Source organism: Colias croceus, chromosome 7, assembly GCF_905220415.1.
Source record: "Colias croceus chromosome 7, ilColCroc2.1".
In the NCBI taxonomy this organism is placed as follows: domain Eukaryota; kingdom Metazoa; phylum Arthropoda; class Insecta; order Lepidoptera; family Pieridae; genus Colias; species Colias croceus.
In genome coordinates this window covers 5,028,676-5,050,680 of record NC_059543.1, presented here as the reverse complement: position 1 = coordinate 5,050,680, position 22,005 = coordinate 5,028,676, and the positions used below count along the sequence as shown (strand labels likewise).

General features: G+C 34.0%; 1 protein-coding gene across 2 annotated transcripts; it reads left to right on the top strand.

The window, feature by feature from the left end:
* Positions 1 to 11,291: 11,291 nt before the first annotated feature.
* On the top strand, positions 11,292 to 20,763 carry LOC123693172 (importin subunit alpha-7). Of its 2 annotated transcripts, none has more exons than XM_045638146.1 (11): positions 11,292 to 11,426; positions 12,841 to 13,014; positions 13,232 to 13,444; positions 13,556 to 13,779; positions 14,046 to 14,155; positions 14,363 to 14,516; positions 15,561 to 15,765; positions 17,803 to 17,930; positions 18,311 to 18,477; positions 19,000 to 19,214; positions 20,291 to 20,763. In XM_045638146.1, exons 2-10 carry the CDS (start codon positions 12,841 to 12,843, stop codon positions 19,188 to 19,190), a joined length of 1,566 nt encoding a protein of 521 aa, XP_045494102.1. In that variant the 5' UTR covers positions 11,292 to 11,426; the 3' UTR covers positions 19,191 to 19,214; positions 20,291 to 20,763. The 2 variants fall into 2 exon arrangements, with proteins under 2 accessions (XP_045494102.1, XP_045494101.1); XM_045638145.1 differs by having other exon boundaries at positions 11,332 to 11,354.
* Positions 20,764 to 22,005: the final 1,242 nt, after the last annotated feature.

Genomic DNA, 22,005 nt, shown 5'->3' with positions numbered 1-22,005 from the left:
GTCAGAACTCAGAACCACAATTTTTATTTTTCCTCAATAGAATTACCAACATCGCTTACATTATTATGTTATCATTATTTTGGTATTCTTCAATAATTCTTGACTCGTCAGAAACATTCGTACGAATAGTTTAAGCGAATAACGAAAACGCTTAAACGTGCTTATACCGTATATCTTTAATTAATGCATTTAGATAATGGTGTGTGATAATATGATTTCCTAAAATATTTGATAAAAATTTTATTTTGGGTCTGTCTGAAAATGGACTCAACGATCTTGATACTGCTTATTTTATTTTTTTGAAGTGAAAACTTCTTTAGCGGCGTTGGGTATAAAACACAGAACAGTAAGTGGTATAAAATTTAAACTCGCGTCGACACGTGGCCTGATCGAAAAAGCGTTATTCCATGCGTAAGACGGATACCATTCTTAAATATCAAACATGCTGAACGTTAATAATCAAGTTTTCACTTCTGCCGGCACTCCCGGAGTGCAACCCGTCTTTTTTATTTTGTCCTCAATATCATTAGTCACAAGCAAGAAGCTTATATCTAATACACTGGAGATTGCACTATGACCATCATCTTGTAACAAGAAAATATAACCTTGAATGACGTCAGTGTTGTTTTTTGTCTCTTTCTGTGGAGTGACCACGCTGATTTGTATATTCAGGATTTTTCGAAATAGAAAAAACTAAAAATCATGGTCTATAATTAATAATAACGACATATTATATTTTTAACAGTATTTATATTATAATATTACTGGTCATACTTTATAGGTACATATTACAATTTTAATTGGTATAGAATGATAGTTTTAAATAACTTTTGGCTACAAAGCTTGGATATGAACCGATATATAGCATTAACATCCTTTGTAAATAGAGGAAAGTTGTGTTTTGCATCATATTCTGTTTACCAAATTGTAAGCTAAGTACTCACATGGACGAATATCTTAATATATATAAATCTCGTGTCACAATGTTTGTCCTCAATGGACTCCTAAACCACTTAACCGATTATAATAAAATTCGCACACCATGTGCAGTTCGATCCAACTTGAGAGATAGGATATTTTAAATCTCAAATCGTTTTAGAGAAAGCGGGCGAAGCCGCGGATGGTAAGCTAGTAATATATAGGACTGATCATCGCCATACTAGAGATCGTACCACTAAAATTCAGACTATTACTAGATGGCGCTCTGATTTGAGCTTATTATTTAACTAGCTTTCCGCCCGCGGCTTCGCCCGCGTTTTCAGAGAAGACCCCGCATAGTTCCCTTCCCCGTGGGATTTCCGGGATAAAACCTATCCTATCTCTCAAGTTGGATCGAACTGCACATGGTGTGCGAATTTTATTATAATCGGTTTAGTGGTTTAGGAGTCCATTGAGGACAAACATTGTGACACGAGATTTATATATATTAAGATTTGCAGTTTTTAAAGCGCCACTAGTGACCAATTTTAGAACTAAGGAAACAGCAACCTGTGACAGCAAACTATCGATTTTCACTTATTACATCTAGAGGGCGTTGTTTTAAAAACTCGGGTGTTTTTGAATTGTTATTTGTTTTATGTTATTGCTCCACGATTTTATCTTAAAATTTTGTTACACGTCTATTTTTGTACTTTACAGGCATGAACTTAAGTAAAATAAATAAATAAGCTAAAAAAGGAAATAAATTCAATATTCATTAAAAATTTTCGGTTTGTGTAGCTGTTGTGTTCCTTGTTGTTCTTGTTACAATTTACCAAGGAACGATATAATTGGTCTACCTACGCCTCTTAAAACGTAGTGATTATAATAATATATTTAGTAGCTGTGATGCTTTTATTGAATGGGAATATGGACTAACTTAAGCCCGCGGCAGCTCTGCCGACGTAGAATACAGCTAGATACAGGGTAAAGTGGACATAATATCATCTCCAGCCGTGAGATGGAAAGTAAGTTTCTTAATATGCTAAACTGCATTGAAATCGGTTCTTCCGTGTTCTTTAGTGTTAGGTGTTAGATTAGGTTTGAAAAGACGTACTAGACGTACATAGACTATCAGAGGCGGCTCATGACAAAATTGTATGGGTGTTCACTTGAAATAAAACAACGAAAATACAATAGCATTAGCAGGATAATTTATTCCAAAAAAAAAAAATGAGCACCACATTATAAATGTTTATTTAAACACTAAAATTATAATTATTTCAAAACGAATTCAATTATTATTTAGCAAATAATTAGACAATCCCCGAATTTGCATTCGCGAGCGTATTCATACCTTAGAATTCATAGTGTTTGATGGTGTTTGTTTATAATATAGGAGCGGCAACGTCGCGCGCAATTGCTGCTGTCATGCGTGATGCATGAGATTTTCGCAACGTCGCTTGAAAGCGGCGCTCCGAAAATCTCCGAAAATGGCTATTTTTCCATAGTAAATCTTTTGTTTCACGCGCAGGACTGTGGCGAAATTTCTCTTTCACTCTTATTGGATTTCGTATGTAGGCAAAGTAATGTACTGAATGTTGTTTCATAGGAGCGCAATCGAGAGCGCTACGTAAGCGCTTCGCGCGTTACTTATGAAATGAACGTAGTGTGTAATGATGTATTTTATTTGTAATGTGTGAAGGTAGTTACTTATTTTATTGATATTAATATTGGATTTTTTTACGATAGATTTTAAATAATGAGCAGGTATAACTTTATTATAATTATTTATGGGAGTTCACTGCACCAGCGCTTCTTAGGACAAGCCGCCTCTGTAAGGCCGCGTTTCCATCTGCAAGTAAACTTCTGCGAGAACTGTCCGACAGTCTGTCTGACAGCAACTTGCACGTCTACTTGCAGGTGGAAACGCGGAATTAGACTTGCAAGTTGCTGTCAGACAGACTGTCGGACATTTCTCGCGGAAGTTTTCTTGCAGGTGGAAACGGGGCCTAAGACGTGTGTATTGATCTTCTGCTTCCGACATATTCTTTCCCGAAGTCTACTTACTACCTAAAAAATTTCATCAAAACGGTTCAGTTGTTAATACTTAGATGCGTGACATACAGACATACTTACTTTTTCATTTTTAATATTAGAGAGGATGTTGACGTTTATTCAGTGTTGAAAAATAAAAAAGTTTATTCATTTGGTACTCATTTATTTTTTAAAATTCGTAGTTTTGGATGCATTTTAGTTTTGTCTAAAACATCAAGTTTTGACGTTTTACAATAAAAGTTAACTTTTACTTTATTTAATTGGTTTATAATGGACACTATACAGTGATCATAACATGTAAAGTTAAGTAGCTCGGCTGCCTCGGAACTCAAAAATTGCATGATGTGCTTAGAAAGTTGAGATTTCAAGTTAATATAGTGCAACATTTTTTCAAAGTCCAAATTAAATGCATCGAGGGCCAAGGAAACCAATTTTATAAGATTGTCACTGGGCATCTTAAGTTTAATTGTTTTGTTAAATGAGAACGATTTATTTAAAATAAGTACCTAATTCTTTTTCACTGTTTAAAAAGGCTTCTTTTTTTTGTAACGTTTGGTAGCAAAATGTCACAAACATTATTTTTTAACAAGTGCATGGCTAAATAGCCTGCAAAGTAAGTAACAGAGCAATGTTCAAGAGTTGCGGGTTCATGATCATCGCTCTGCTCGCTGCATTGAACTTGCTGGGTCGACGTTTCAACTTCAGACAACAATATTCTACGAGAAGGTGTTTTATTGCTACATGAAGGCTGTGCAGTTGTTTCTTCAGACGTCTTGGAAGGAAGATTGGTTGGACATTCAATAAATGTTCCATCTTCATCTTCACAATTTTTTGATGATGGTAGTTTTATCAATGAATTGACTATGCTGCTCCTAAAAATTGTTCTCAATTGTTTAGCCGTTGGGTTCCTATTTGACCCGCTTTTTTGCCTAAACCTGGCAAATAGATTTTCACAAACGTCTTGATTCAGCCTGTTGGTTATTAAAAAATCAATGTTGTCTGTAGACTCTTCGTCAAATAGTTGCAGTACTGCTTTGCAATTCTGGACTATGCCATCGAAACAAGGTGGTCGAGTCATAACTAATTTAACGTTTTTTTTTGTTTTTCTAATTTTTTTTTTATTCCCGCAAAAACTTCTATCCCTACATTTATTGAATTTATAACGTATGTAGATGTCTTCGAAAGACCAAATCTGTGCGGGTTTTTATCGTACTTTGATTTGCTGTTGAATGCATCAAATAAATTATTTACTATTTCAACAAATTCTGCAGTATCATTTGCACTATGACTCTTTAATTCACCTGTACTTTTGGCTGTCCTGATTGCTGCGGCAACGGAATTACTAAAAACCTGAGTCGCCAGACTAACATTCATTTTTTGAAAGGGATTTGGGCTTATATGACGATCTGTTATTTTAAGCAGGCACCTGCTCTTCGTAGATTTTTTATCCAATTCATATGTTCGAATTATATCATCAAATGAGATAATTTTATCTCCATAAATAAAATCATTACTCATTAAATTATTTCTAACATTTTTAATAAGACGTGGGACATCAAAAAATGCATAAACTTTTTTTTTCATTCACAAAAAAAAGGGAAAGTCTATGGAAACACCTAAATTTTTGTACAATGTTTGGTTTGTTGACATTTGATGTTTTGATCACAAACGATAGCCTTGGGCAATAAACCGTTCTCAAAAAGTTTATTTATTATAGATTTTACAAATAATTTTAACATTTCAGCCTTTACATTTACTTGACAAATAATAATATGCTATTGGCATTTTCCATGGCTTGTAGAGCCCCCTCACAACAAAAACAAGAACATATTTTGCAATTTTGTTTGTTCTATGGCCACCTCCATAGTCCTCAAGCCCTTCTATACAATCGTGTGTCTTCGAGTACTCTAAGCTTCGCATAATGCTCATTTCGTCGAAGCTTACTACGCACGCCCTTTCTAAAAACGAAGAATGCTCGAATTTTTCTTTAATATTGTAAAATATTTCCTTTGAAATCCCAGGTGGAGTACTTACTTGTTTTTGCAAGCCATTTACGCAAAGTACTTGGAGCTGCCAATCGAATGTCTTGTCTGAGTAGGTGCATATATGCGGACGGTGACTTATAAAATAAACTCAAACAAAATTTTCTTGCATCTTTTGACCATTTCGATTTATCATCTTTTTTTCTTAATTGCATCTTCACTAATGTTTTTGAAGCTTCACTTTCAATATCATATAATCTGATGATGTTTTCATTGTGCTGCATCTTGGCTTGGAGGCGTCTAATTTGAGCTTGAAAAGCTTTATTTTTTCTGAATGAACTGCGGGCCTTTTCCTTCAAGCTTGCTCTTTTTGGGGTGTCCGTTGGATTGTTTTCAAACAAACACCTTGGTGACAATCGTCTTTTTGGGCCTTCAAAATTGCATCCTCTTGACACATGCGTCGTTGGAGTGGATGGCATTGAATCACAGACATGTATATTAAGTAGACAACGCAAGTACCGCGATCTGATGAAAACCAAGCGTGTCATATTTTTTGTACTGACCTTGACGCGTTATGACGTCACGAGTGCTTTTTAAAGGCCCTACTCACGGTTCAACACAACCAACAATCTGCTGAAACAATTTGTTGCAGTCGCGATTGAGCGTTCTCTACTCACGATTCATCCAACCCTCAATCTGATGACACAATTTCATTCCGCGATTGCTTGTCACAACGTGTGCACGTCACGTTGATGCCTGGCCTGATGCTAAACCTCAACGCAATAATACGCATTATTAATGGATATACTAATTTATGAAATATAAGATAATTATCTTTGTAAAGCTTGATTTTTTTCCAATTTTATTGATAGATTTCAAGGGCTATAAAGTATAAAATATAAACATCTTCCTCAAATATGTAAAAATGTCTTTCCCGCGTTTATTTCAAAACCGCCATTTTGCGATTAACGCGGCAGCGCGATTGAGCCGAGATTGGAGCAATCACAATACTCACGTTTCAACACGCACACAATCTGCTGAGACAATTTGTCGGGTTGCTTCCGCGCCGATCCAATACACAACATGTTGGGTTACGCCCCCAACGTGCCCTCAACTATACTATTCACGACACAATCTGTCAGCTCACTGCAGATTGTGTCAGCAGATTGTTACTGAAATTGAATCGTGAGTAGGCTACTTTAGTGATGGGAATTTCATTTTACGCTAAATCGATTAGGGACGACACTCGCGCGGCGATTCTAGTATATATCGTTTTCAGTATATCAATTGTCGGATAGGCTGTTTTTGTCAATAGTCGAAGCTTTTTTCCTTCAACAAAGCTGGCTTCATTAAAATGTTTAGAGCAAATTGTGCTATATTTTGTTGGAAACCAATCTTTATGTCCCGTTGCATCGATCCATTTTTCTTTTATGTTCGGGTTACTTGGAAAACTGAAAAAACAAACATAGTCTAAGCAATAAGGAGTTTTCTTAAAAAACTCCCAAGATGACACTTTAACTAATGGCGTCCATGTCCATATTTATTTTTAGTACCTTTGTATTAAAATACTTAAAAGTTCTAGGTCAAGTCGTATTAAATGACAAAAAAAATCTATGCCTTTTTTTCTGAAAAATTGCTCCTTCAAATTATCATTTTTCTGTCCGATTATAAAATCGATTAGAATCGAGAACTGTTGCATCAAATGAACATCACTAACCACAAAATTGGACAGAAAAATGAGAACAGAAAAATGAGAAAACGCTATTCATTGCTTGTTATCATACGACGCGATCTTTACCGTGCCAAGTAAAAGCCGCAATGTATTCCGAATCATTTCGTATGATTTGGTATCCGTGTTTGTCACGATCGTTTTCCACAGATATTCTTTATTTGATTTTAAAATAAATAGTGCATATTCTGATTAGAAAATTACTTACCGGTGGAAGGAAACATCTCTGCTAACTCGGCAACTCACAGCTGTGGAGTTTCTACAGTTTATAACGGCGCAATTCGGCATTTTACTTTATTCAGCTTCACGTCTTTCCTTGGCGAACTGCAAGCGCGGACTGAGTGTAGGCCAGCGTCAAGTAAGATTCATAAGCTTAGTTTGGACACGGGAAATACATACACTCGCTTAGTCTATCTTGATACATGTCTGTGCATTGAATGCACCACGTCAGCTGGCGAAGACCTTTCACAGAATTCCTCTGATGACGTACGATTCTTCTTCCGGTAAAATTTTGAAGGGGTTTTGACCTTCAGCACTGCCGGTGAGGGGGGTGCATCTGAAAAATTACAATCTTAAATAACATAATCATTACATCATTTTAAATAATTATTTTTTTTTAAACACAATAATAAAAATACGTTGTGATTTAAGTTTAATAAGTAATCATACTCATTAAACTTAAATCAACATGGCATAGACATAGAATATATTTTATATGTATTTAAGTATATTATATATTATAGTAAGTCTTATTTTGACCAGTTTTAATGGTATGCAATTATAATAACAACGACAATCTCATCCACAACATAATTATATTCAAACGATTTTTTATTCAATAAGACTGTTTTATTGGCTCTTAACTCCTATACTATAAAAAAAGTGAAGTCCCGTGACCCCTTGTGGGGTAAGGGGCAGATGCATTATTTTTTATTTCCAATCCTTAGTTCTGTGGCTAATTTATATTGTTTATGTTATATGCCACAGAATTAGGTACCAATAATACACACAGTACTATAGCAATTGTGTTATCTTGAGCCGAATGAAAAACCTACAAAAACAGAGTCTTTGTTATGTTGTTATTTAACAATATGATGTAATTATGTTGCTGTAGCTTGTAAAATGTGTTTATGATAATTATCATATAGCACAAGTGCAATCTATTGACTTAAATGCATTTAAGTCAATAGATTGTATTCAAACCGATGAATAAGTGATTATAGAATGAATGCTGGAATGGACTGAACGGACAGAGGGATGTCCTTATGTTTAGTTTTTCAATTCTTTCCATGGCAATGATAGACGTTTTTGTAAGAATCTACATTATATTTCAAGCCCTTACCCCCACAATAAATGCTCTAATCATCACAATGTCAAATTACCCATACAGTCTTTGTGCAAGCAGCTTCTATGAAAATGTTTGAATTTGTAGGTTTGACCAGTGTCAAACACATCAAAATACATCACTAGGGGCCATCCATAAAGTACGTCACACGTAAAGAGGGGGGGAGGGGGTCGACAAAGTGTGACATGGTGTGACAAGGGGTGGGAGGGGTCTTAAGTTTCGTGACATCACATTTCAAAATCTAGATTCTAGAGGTACTAATCGCGAGGTACTAGTTTATATTCGTCCATGGTACTCAGATCTTCTTTTTAAACGCGTTGCTTCGACGGGTCAATTTCAAAGCCAAAATCATCAAAGAAAAACTGATTATAACATCCTTGCACAAATTTCAGCTAACTTTACAAAGTTTATTTTTCAAAAGGTATTTTTTTTTCTGGGTCGTAATCCTCAGTAATTTTACCCTTGATGGGCACATATATTATTTCTTTTTATTTTACTTTTTGGAAAGCTGAAATACGTAAAACAAAAAATATGAGGTAAGTAATTAAAAAAGTATAAATTTCAATGTAAAAACGAAAAATCTTAAAACTACATGTGAGTGCAATACCGATGTCGTGTGTTGTTTCATTACTAGTAACAACCTTGAAAATGGTGTTCTAAATTTCATCATAATATTGTTACCTATTAACATTATATTCTCTTCGCTATCCATAAAAACTCGTCATCATTGTTACCTTACTTGTTAATTTTATTTATTGAAAATTTGTTGAAAAATGATAAAGTATTAGGAAAATAACAAATTTACAACATGACTGCTTACTTACTAAAATGATGCAAAATTTTACAATTTTTGCCATTTAAATGATTCTAAAATTTTGTAACCTAAGATTCTAAACAGGTAAATGCAGGTAAAAACAGGTATTGAGGAATTTTGTAAATAACGTAAATATATACACTTGCCTGTGAAATTCTATGCCAGAATTTGGTGTCCAAACACTTCTGAAATTTTGCACAATACAATGCATTCTTTATATTCGGAAAATATTTATTTATTAAATAAGCAACAATATTAACTGAAATCTCGGAGACTGAAATATTCGAAGCGACGCAATTTTTTTTTGCACGCACACATGCCATAATGACAAAGTGAGAGTTGCTATAGGTAAACCAGAATCTGATGGCAATTAGGGAAATTAAAATTTTGAGTGTGCAACCCTAGGGAAAATGGACTGAACGATCTTGATACTGCTTATTTTTTATTTTGTCCTCAATATCATTAGTCACATTACTTAAGTGGACAATACTGTACTTAATAATGAGATATCCACTTAATATTATGTAGGTAGGTACATACTTACATGCATAATATAGATACAATTATACATATTACTTTTATACAGTATACAGGTAATACATATTATTATTTACACATACCTATATTTGTATATTTATTACCAGTATGCCATGTGAAAATATCGATATAATGATAATGTAGATCAAAACTGCTTATATTTTTTTATAAAATAAAATAAAAATAAAATAAAACTATGTTTATTTTCGTAAGTATTAACAGATACACATTATAAAATTGACTTGGACAGCTTTGACTTGAAGAATAGCCGTATTGGAAACTCCTGTAATAAGTTTTCATAAAATTATATTCTAATCAACAAACAATATTATAGTTACCTACATATAATATTTTTTAATTTAAAGTATCAAAACGGGTAAGTCTAATTTACCAATAAAATCTTCAAAATTGAAAATTGTGATGTGTTGGACCCTTCTTCATCGAATGTTTTCTTATCAACAATATAAACAACACATCTCGCTTGTGATCGCAGCGGCTTTTTCGACATTTTCGAAGATTTTTTAGACAAAATCCTAAAAATTATTCATCAACTGCAAAATGACAAATAATTTAACAACCAATTTGATAGTTGTCAAATAAGTTGCCACATGAAAATCTTTTATTTCTTAAATATAAATATGCCATCAGATTCTGGTAGACCTATACAATTTTATTATGGTGACTATCCATAATCAGAGAGAATCGCTTTTTAATAATTAGTTCAGATGCTTATTTTATTTAGCATAAAATAATAATATTTGTCTCATCCAAAAATGCTTCTGAATGACGTTGTTGGCAATTTATCAACAAACTCATGTACAAAAACTAACTTTTTGCACAGAATATTACAGCATACATAGTAGCATTGGGAAAACTTCGTATTAACAGTGGCAATACCAAGTTAGGTGTGAAAGTGATAAACAACAACAACTGGGCAATATTTTCTTGTTACACGTTTAATGCCGGCACTACACATAGGCCAACGCGTTGGCAAGCGCGTTGGCACATGCACTGGTCCATGTGTAGAACGGGCGCAAGGCGCGTTGGTGGTAGGTATTTGAACGTTGGCCAGCACACTTGCAAGCTTGCCGCGTGGTGTCGGCAACATCAAAGGACCGTCGCAAGCTTGGCGCACCATCCACACATTGGCCGCGTGATCAGTTTGACTGTAGCAGCGATCAGGAGTGCGCGTTTTTTTCTTTCGGCGAATTAACACCTAACTTGACAAAATGGCGAACAATATGAGTAACGAGGAATCATTTATATTTATTGAGCTCTATCTAAAACTATCTAAAACTGCCTGTGGAACCCAAAAAATAAGTACCATAAAAATAAAAATGTAGTATGTATTAAAAATGCCAAATAAATAAGGTTCTTGGACATGCCGTTTTCCTCACAATGTTTTACTTCACAAAGAGCATCCTACTTCATTATTATTTTAATTTATAAATGTGAAAGTGTGTTTATTTCTTTGTTTGTTACATCCATTTTGAATCCGTCCGCACATTGGCTTGAACCAAACCAATAACCATACTGAACGACCACGTCGACCTCACAAGCGCGTTGCGCGTGCGCACCGCCAGCGCGTTGGCGAATGTGCTGGCCTATGTGTAAAGGCGACTTATTGTTCATACCGAAATCTCCAGTGTATTAGATGCTAGATCCTGTGGCTAGATCTGTGATTAGATGTAAGCTTCTTGTTCTCACTTCTCACTATTTAATTTTGACATAATTTTATATGTTGTAATGGTTGTACATAATATTAATAAATTAAAAATTAGTCAATAGTAAAAAAGCTTTTTAATCTGAACTGAACCAAAAATGTTGTATCCGTTGCGGTAAAAATAAAAAAAGGAAAGACTTTTCATTCATGACGTGATCTCCCTAGAGTATATTTTGTTCTGTGGACGTGATCAGCAGAGATCACCAATGGTACATAATTGAAAATTGAAATAGATTAAAGAAATATAGGTAAAATAAATTTTGTATTTGTGATAGATGGTGGATTGGTTGCTCAAACTAACAAACCTAAAACAATAAATAGTAAGTATTTTGTCATGTCTTTTGAATTAATTATAATCGATTGAAGTCTAGATTTTAGACCAAGAAAAAGTAAGTTGTTGAAAAACGTATTGTTGCATGTGTACAAATTGATTTAGGTCCTGTTTTAATGCACTACAGTAAACAGATTTTATCATAAATTCATGATTTCGAGTTCAAATGGTACAAAGGGTATACGAACTGTTGTTTACTGTGTGCGAAGGTGTAAATAAAGATTGAATTTACTATCTATATCGTCTTTTTCGTATTTATATTCTCTTCATTGATGATATCTTAAATCATTTATTTTTTATGTGTTATGTCATATCCTTAAGAGTAAATAATTTTTACTTTGATTAAATTGCTATGGTAGTTAATTACCTATTTAGTATTTATTTAATTTACTTATTAAATTTGTGATTAATTTCTGTATTTGTATATCATCAGTGTTCACTAAATTTAGGCCTTCTATATATAGCTATATAAAAATAAAAAATAATAAAAATTATTTAAAGTTCACTTTTGTTATTTAACTTTATGCATTTTTAGGGACTGTTCCCATTATTTTTAATTAGAATAGTAACAAAATTCACAACACAATTCAAATCATTATACCAAATAATCAATGTCTGATTGGAATACAACTACAACTAAACATTGCATATTGTGGAGAGTAAAGTTAATTTATATTAAGAAATAGTAACAAGCAATCTCATGACCATATAAGTCTCACATTTGTTTTATGCTTATTATTCAATGACATAGATACCACTAATATGTTGGTATTCAAAATGAGTATGTGATTAATTTCTGTATTTGTATATCATCAGTGTTTACTAAATTTAGGCCTTCTATAAATAGCTATATTTAATTTATAGCCTAACCTCTTTGTATGGGCTGCTGAGGTGATATGATAGTTGATAAATTGATAGTTTGATAGGATGATGTAAAACCAGTTGTAGCTTTTGATCACTTTATTGTTGATTGATACTTTAAACTTATGATGATATATATGATTAATGATATTTGATAGTTGATGATATTAATTGATAGTTGATATAGCGCATACACCTTGAGCGCTTTACACGAGCCGCGAGCGCAGACTAACTGGGTGAAGATGTTCTTGTCACCGTAATGAAATAGGATCGTGTAAAGCGCTGAGTCAGTATGTACGGCTAGCCTGTACACTCTTTTTTAAATGGCTTTTTCTCAACAAATGGTACAAACTATATTGTGCTATTTAATTAAATGTCTAGGAGAATAATATAACATTTTACTAAATTGTCAAATATTGTGCTAAATTTAATTTGAGGCCATAATCCAATAATGTTGCATATTCATTCTATATATTCTGTAAATTTATTTTGTATAAAAGAAATAAATAAAAATGTATTATATTGCTTTTAATTCTTAATAGATGTCGGGCGGCCACAAACACCGTTATAAGAATGCAGGTCTCAGTGCTGATGAGCTTAGGCGTCGTCGCGAGGAGGAAGGAGTGCAGCTACGAAAACAGAAGAGGGAACAACAACTGCTTAAAAGGAGAAATGTGAATCTCCCCGCGCCAGATGCATCTGATGCTTCATTACAGGTAAATTATATAACAAGCTGCAAATTGCAAAATGCAAACCCCACAAGAAAATTTTGTCAAAAGTTAATTTGTGATGATAATTTTGTGTGATTTGATGATGATGATGATAGTTGATGTGTGATGATGTTGTGTGTGTTGAGGTTCATGTGTGTGTGTATTGCAATGCTAAAATATACTTTTTAGGTATATATTTTTAATTTAATTATTTTTACTTCAGGATGACATAAACCTTTCACCATCTGAGGACATCACACCGCAGATGGTGGCGGCGCTAAACGGAGATAATCCACACGACCAAGTGATAGCGACACAAACGTTTAGGAAACTCTTAAGTCGAGAGCCCAACCCTCCTATAGATGAAGTGATTCGAACTGGAATTGTTCCTAAATTTGTTGAATTTCTAACAAATAGTGCTAATCCCACATTACAGGTGCGGTAAAAATCCATTTTTTGTTCATATTTGTATATTTTTAGTGGATATTTTAATCAAAAATTCATGTGTTACGTGGTCTTTATTTAGTAATAATAATTTTTCCACTAGTTTGAAGCGGCTTGGGCGCTCACGAACATAGCGTCTGGTTCGTCAGAGCAGACGCGCGTAGTAGTCGAGTGTGGGGCGGTACCGGTACTCGTGTGGCTCGTGAGCTCTGGCGCTAGTGATGATGTTAGGGAGCAAGCGCTATGGGCGTTGGGCAACGTGGCGGGTGACTCGCCGCGATGCCGCGACACGGTGCTCTCGGCGGGGCTGCTGCCGCCGTTGTTAGAGTGAGTGTGAAGTGCCCTTTAAGAGTGTGACCTAGCCTTTATGAAGTGCTCGTGTGGCCCATGAGTTTGGGCGCGAGCCTTAATGCCTAATGGTGTTTTAGAGTATGTGAATGAGCCCTTATAAACTTGTGGTTGTGCACTATGACTTAATACACGCCTCTTCCGTAGTCGTCAGACTTAAATAGTTTGTGGGTGTTTAGTTTTATCACTATTATTGAAGAAATAGTCAAAATTAAAAATATGAATTTTTGTTTCTTTCTTTGCAGAATATTAAATAAGTATTCAAGATTATCCATGACCAAAAATGCTGTGTGGACGTTGTCAAACTTATGTAGAGGGAAGAACCCGCCAACAAACTTCGAAGCCGTAGCTCCAGGTATGTTTTAAATTTACTATCTGCTGCTGCTGTTTTTCGGCATTATGTAACATACAATATAAAATAGTTCCTCTATAAATTGACTATCTAAGATAATAATATTTTTTTTCAATTTGGAACAATATTTCCTCAGTCAAGCAAACAATTAAATTCTTCAATTTCATAATTCTGTGATAGAATTTGTATTTTGTTATTTTCTATTTTTAGGTATTCCAGTATTAGCGAGGTTGCTTCACCACACAGACGCGGAGGTGCTAAGTGACGCCTGTTGGGCTCTCTCATACTTATCTGACGGACCAAATGAGAAGATTCAAGCCGTTATTGATGCTGGCGTGTGTAGACGACTTGTTGAATTGCTTATGTTAGTATGTTTTCACTATGTGTGCATAAATATAATATCTGTGTCAATTATGATAGGTTTCTGGTCAGAAATTAAACAAAAAAAAATTTTGACATAATTAATGCATACTTTTGTTATATTATGGGGATATCAACTAATATTTTTCAAAGTTAATCCGCAAACAACTTTGTCCAACGTCAATCCACAATCCAACAAATAAGAGGCGACGTCCCGCTCTTCCAGTACAATACGTGTAATAGCATTTGTGTTGTAACAGGGCTTTAATGTCTATAATGTTGCAAAATATGTTGTGCGCATATTTTGCATACATTATAGCCCCTACTATAGTCCTTTTCAGCTATGATGATTCCTGTGACACTTCATCGTGTTCCGAATTACGTATTTTATGTTTAAAACGCCAAAATGATTTTAGTGCATAATATTTTTATTTTATGGCGGCATTATTACCAAAAATATAAAAATGAGACATCTTAAGCTTATAAATAAAAAACAGTATTGTTTAGTTTAATATAATGAAAAATAAAATAAAATAACACAAAAATATAATACCTACGCAACTCGTGTACATGAAATGGATCGTTGAAAAATCATAGAGTTGGAAAATCATATAATCGGCGCCCATCTTATGATCGTTTGTCAATCGAGTCAATCGTCTGTAGGAGTGCGTCAGCCTTGTATACAAGTTGCATTTTTATATTGATACTTTCCGTGGTATTCTGCTATTGTTACTAATTGTTATTGTTGACTTTTTGTTGCTGTTGTTTGCTAAGTTTCCTTAGTTAATTGATGGCGAAATGCCGAAAAAACTAATTTTGGTACATTATTCAAATCGATTTCATTTCCATATAAAATATTATCGATTATCGAAAACAATTGATATGATTTCAGTACAGACATCTCTTCACGTGTCAAAAATCGATGTGTCACAGAAATCATCTTAGGTGGAAAGGACTATAATAGTGCTTGTCTCAAAGGAGATTGGTTGCCTTCAAGGCGGTTTATCTTACTCGACTATTATTACATGACCGTACAACGAATCCGCAGGCACAACAAATACACGGTGGTGTCTGCCGCGTTGCGCGCGGTGGGCAACGTGGTGACCGGCAACGACGAGCAGACGCAGGCGGTGCTGAACTGCGCGCCGCTCGCGAGCCTGCACGCGCTGCTCAAGTCCAGCACGGAGGCGCACCGCAAGGAGGCGTGCTGGGCGCTGTCCAACATCACCGCGGGCAACGCGGCGCAGATACAGGTGAGTGTGCTGGTGCAGACGTGCCAACCGGATAGGACACCCATTGAGATATACATATGGAGACGACACCGTCTACATCACTTATGTTCCGCTCAACATACGCCATATGGCGTAACTGCACGCTCATTTTTTATTTGTTTTAAAGTGAAACGCATCAATTAATATGCCTTCGTGTGTGTTACGATATTGCACAAATAATACAAATAATACGGAAAAGTGCAAAGGTATAACTTTCATCGGTAAGTACCTAACTAGATAATAATTTTTAAAACTTAGTTAAAGCAAAAAAATGGCGCACAGATTTTGTTCGTGGTGTCTCCTCCATACGTAGTAATATTATCTCAGTGAGGACAGCGGGGTTGTCGTGAACTCTCAAAGCATTACCGGGGGGTTTCACTCCGAAGTTTAGCATGTTTCGCAATTCGCGCCGTTGCCGACTGAGTTGGCAGTCGAGCTCGGTTTGCCTGCAACTCGCCGCTCGCGCGCTCACTGAGTTGGTCGCGTGACGTGTGTTCGCGTACCTATGATAAATCGGCGAGTACTAACCCTGAGCTATTATAGCTATACAGCTAGCTATTATTTATGCCTAAAGTTGACTTTTGTTAGGGACTATTATATAGTCTGTGGCGTTACTTCCAGTGTGGGATTGAGACGGCGCTAGACGGGTCGTCTAGCCACGCTCGTCGGGTATTTGTTTTCAATTTTCAGGTATAGGAAGAAAACGTGATACCTATGTAAAGAGTAGATCCTTCCCCTCCTCTAATGTGACTTACTAAAACTTATTTCGAGAAACTGAAATAAATTTATTACCCGTCAGTTTACATTTGTAAAATTATTGCTTTTCCGAGTCTAAAGCATCACGAATATCTGAAGTAGTATTCTAAAGTAAATTTTTAATTTTTATTCTTTACGTTTTTAAATGTATTTTGTGATTTTTTATGAAGATATTAAAATTGATTGCTGAGTTGAAACTTGGCACACTTACATAAGACCGAAGACAATACAATAATTAAGCTAGTTAAACTTAAAAATAGCATAATAATTAAGTTTAAAAAAAAAAAAAAATTCAGAATATGTACAAATATGTCTATATATTTTTTTAAAATTATTTTTAAAACAGTTATTAATAATTAATAATATGTATGTTTTCTTATTCTGTATTTTCATATTATTACGTAATCCGTATATAGGTATCACTTTGGGTGTCATAAGCGGGTGTCATTCAGCTGTCTCACTTTGTAAAACCAAATAATATGAAATGTAGATGAATAAGAATTTAAACTCATAAACTGTCATTATCATAATTAAAAATACACTCTATGTACTATCAAGTCTATTCTCTATGGTCGAATTTAAAGAAATGACTTACAGTTTGGGCACCTACACAGATCTATTACACCAGATCTGTGGGCACCTAGTAGTGACTTGTAAAACACTGAAATTACGTTGTTACTACAAAGTTTTCTACAGGTGATATAGAAACTATTATTTTCTTATCGTTTTCAAAAGATGTTCGGCTTGACATTCACGCCTCATCGAAAAGATATTGATAAATAAAAATTGGCAATCTTATCATATGTATTATGTTATATTTAATGTAATAATCTAGTAGCTATGAGATATTATTTATAAATCACAATATAATTTAATGGATGAAAATACTTAACTTCCATCTTATTTATATTTCACCTATTAGATATTACAGTAAAAAATTAAATTAAATCATTTATTGAACAAGTATACATTACACAAAATATGGACCCCAGACTCTTAATATAGCTTTCGCTGTGTTTCAGGAGCCTGTGTAAAAGTGAGAATATATTTTACGAAATAATCTTCACTTCACCTATACACTTGGCACAGAAGCTAGGGTTCGATTCCCAACGGGTACCGACCGACCGAAAAAATACTTATCTGACAGGACACAGTAGACTGCATTTGCTTATTTATCTGTTTTATATCCCAAATATTAAATGTGTGTTATAAGTTGTATATCGCTAATCATCATTCTATTAATAATAATATTATTATTAACAGGCTGTAATAGACGCAAACATTTTCCCAACTCTGATAGACATACTGAGGCACGCAGAGTTCAAGACGAGGAAAGAAGCCGCGTGGGCCATCACTAATGCGACAAGTGGAGGGACCCACGCGCAAATCAGGTATAACTATTTTTAGTTTCGATTCTAAATAATATTTATATAGTTCATATTTCCGATTATTTAGATATTTTGGTGAATAGTGTTTTGTATTAAGATACCTATTTGTTTAATCAGGTTATCTATCTGAATTCTTACCCTATCTTAGGAAAATTGTTTCAGTTTTATTCTTTGGTGCTAAAAAAGCATCGAAGAATAAAACATGACACACAAGTCAATAAAAAGAAGTGAAAATATTTTTTTTCCATCGATCTTAACCGGTTTTCTTATAGCAATGAGTTCTAACCACTTTCTGAGTTCAATAAATATATTTGTTTTCTGCAATTTGACATATTTTTAAAGACTTGTTATAAATGTTATAATTTTGTTTGTTTGTTTGCTAGCTATCTCGTCGAACAAGGCTGTATACCGCCCCTATGCGATCTATTAACTTTGACGGACGCGAAAACGGTGCAAGTAGCTCTTAATGGACTTGACAATATATTGAAAACAGGACTAAAATCTGACCAACGCAATAACCCATATGCTGGACTCATTGAAGAATGTTTTGGTAATATATTATATTTCTTAATACTACATATTTTGCGAAAATTTCGTTATTGTTCTAATATGTTTCCTAAATTACTTATAATATTTCATGCAAAATGCTGGTTACAGTTATTGTTTAAAACAATTTATAACCCCCTGAAGTTCCTCCATATTGTATTCAAAATAGTTCATATTATATTTCCACTTGTAACACACTTCAGAGGAGTCTAGTTTTTCTTTCATGGTTGCAGACTGTAATAAATAGATGCTTTCTAGTATTACTTGCAAATTCTGCTTGTTATTGAAATACTTTTAGTATACTTACTCAAACTCAAACATTTATTTATTCAATTAGACTTCTTCAAGAAGCACTTTTGAAACGTCAATACATATTTTTAACATTTACCATCGATTCGGAAAGCAGTATCTATGGAGAAGAATCGGCAAGAAACTCCATAGTTGCTATAATCATGATAATTAATCTATGAACTGTAGTTTATATTAAACTGTTTTTATAATAACAACAAATTTGCTTAATCCACAGGCTTAGACAAGATAGAATTCCTGCAATCCCACGAGAACCTCGACATATACCAGAAGTCGTTCGAAATAATCGAGAACTACTTCGGCTCGGAGAATGAAGATAGTCGACTGGCGCCAGAAGTGTCCTCTACCACGGACCAGTACACGTTCAGCGCGGACCAGTCCGTGCCTATGGGCGGATATCAGTTCTAGACGAGCGGCGACTCGTATTGTGCAGTATGTATACGTTTGTCTATGGTTGTTTTGTCATAAATGTCATTAGCCAGCGGACCAGTCTGTTTGTCTATGGTTTTGTGTTCTTTAAACGTTCATTCAAAGTATGGTTAGAATTTCATGCCTCTATACCCGGCGCGGCGAATGATGATCCCTATGACAGTTCGTCGTGATTGCTCGTGTGATGGGTCGTGTCGATACTTTACTATTTTATAGGCAAAGGCGTGGTTTGCATTCAGCCACGTCGGTAAACATGTTTTTAAAAATATTATAAAGAGAATTTTTAACTAAAATTTTTAACGTCTATTATGTTGTTGTTGTATTAATTTAAGTTTTTTTAGCATAGATTAAGTAGGTAAGTAAAACGAAAGTTTTCCAAAGATAAAAATGTGCCTTATCATTTTCAGGTAATTTTTAACCAGTTTAACACAGTGTATATTATTTTAATTTTTATCATGAAAATGGAATCCCCCATTTAATTTGTCTAAAAAACTTATATTATCATAGGTAAGTAAATTAACGCGAACGGTAATTAATTAATTAATTATGCTTCGATCTTCTGTTCCATTCAATAGCGAATGAACTAAAGCTTAAGCTTGGAAAAATGTCAACTCGTTTCTAGTATTTTGTTTATCGATACTTCCGCACTAGTCGATAAATGCCAACGATTTAAGTTTTGAAGGACGTAAACGTAAAGTCAGATTGATATAATTTCTCGTAAATGTTAAGAATTGTTATAATTCCAACGGAATATCATTGTTATGGCATAAAGCTACGTAAAAATTAACAAATGCCATTTTTAGACGCCTCAAATACGTTTCTAATTTAATGGTGACGCCATTACAAGTTTGTCTCTTGAGAATAACTGTCAGTGTCATAGGAATCATCATTCGCCGCGCCGGGTATGAGTTGTGAAAGATGTTTCTCCAGTATGTCTGTCTTCAACTTAGTCAAAAATGTTATTTAATTCAGATAATATAACAAACAGCAAGTAAGATTATATATTGCGAGATTAAAAAACATATTATAATTTAAATTTATTTCTTAGAGGTTACTTAATTATATATGTTTTATTCCAGATGCCTATCGAGGGAAGGTGACTAAAATGGCTTCCGCAACTTAAACAACTACACCAGAGTGTAATTATATTTTGCACCATTATGAAGTAGTGTAGATTGTGTTAATTATATATATGTCTAAATTTATTAACATAAACCTCGCCTCTTATATTCTTTTCGCAATTGTAGATAACGGCATATCTAGTTCAATTATTTTATTGTAATGGTATACATTACGTTGGCCACGCCAATCCTTATTTGAACCTTTACCTTATATAATTATATTACCTATGTATTGTTATGTGATAGACAACAAACTTTATTCGTTATAACGTATTAAAGATTGGTAACCGTTTGTTTTTGTTGTTTTTTTAACTGCTTTAATTTTTAATATTCATCACTCAAATATTTTATTGGAAATCAACTGGGACGTCATGATACAATTATAGTTTATATTTTACTTTCATCTCATGAAATAAAGACGTGCAGTTATATTTTTGTTGTATTATTATTGTCCTATAATTTATTTTTAAATAAACAAAGACCCCTAGAATAGCAGAGTTCAGACCTACCATCTTCACTGTGTATGTTAGGTTGACTGAAGTGTGGCGATTAACAAACATATTTTTACTTTTTACACAATCGTGTTCGTTATTCGCACGAATGTATAAATGCGTTATAAAAATATTATAAAAATTTGTTTTATATCATAATATTCCCTTTGCTCTCTGTGTGATATTTTTTTAATAATAGTAATAGTATTGATTTATTATACCTACCCACGCAACAAAAATACATATTGGAGACGTCAAAAACAACATATTTCTATATGTATATCTATAATCTATATTCTTATGTATAAAAATGAATCGCAAAATGTGTTGGTAAGCGCATAACTCGAGAACGGCTGAACCGATTTTGATCATTATTTTTTAATTATATTCCTTGAAGTATGAGGATGGTTCTTATGTAGAGAAAACGTAAATATGTACCACGGGCGAAGCCGGGGCGGACCGCAGGTTAAAAATAAAACTACAAATAATTATCTTTTAGACTTTTATTAACATTTATAAAATTTAACATATTCATACAATATTCCTATGCCGTTTACTTCTTACGTCTATAATATTAAAACTTTACATAAAATATATAAGGTAATTTCATCTTGGAATCCAATAAGATCGATCCTTATTTTAATACATAATATACATATAAAAATACATTAATAATTAATATAAATCTACATATTTTGTGACAAATTATTATAAGTTTATGGAATGATAAGCCTCATTTATGAGCTGTATCCAATAAATAATTACTTGCCTATGCCTTGGCACAAACAGGTTTACGCATAATAACAAAAATATGTTATATAAAATTAAGAGCTGTCAATAGAGTATTTTTTCCCATGGTAACTAGGTATAACAGCTAAGAGCTAGCGCGCAAGAGCATCTTTTGTCTCCGCAACTATTTTGTCTCCCCCATCAACTCTGTGGGCTAGTAAAAAAGTGCGCGCGACGCAACTCCCCATAGAGTTGATGGGAGAGACAAAATAGTTGCGGAGACAAAAGTTGCTCTTGCGCGCTAGCTCTTAAATGTAAGTCAGTTAAAACACAGATTTGCTGAAGACAATTACGTTCTAAATATTAGACAATAAAATAATATACAGAATGTAGCTTCAGAAAAGTCACGTTGTTATAATAACACTGCCTGCTTTTAATTATCCTCCTCTATGA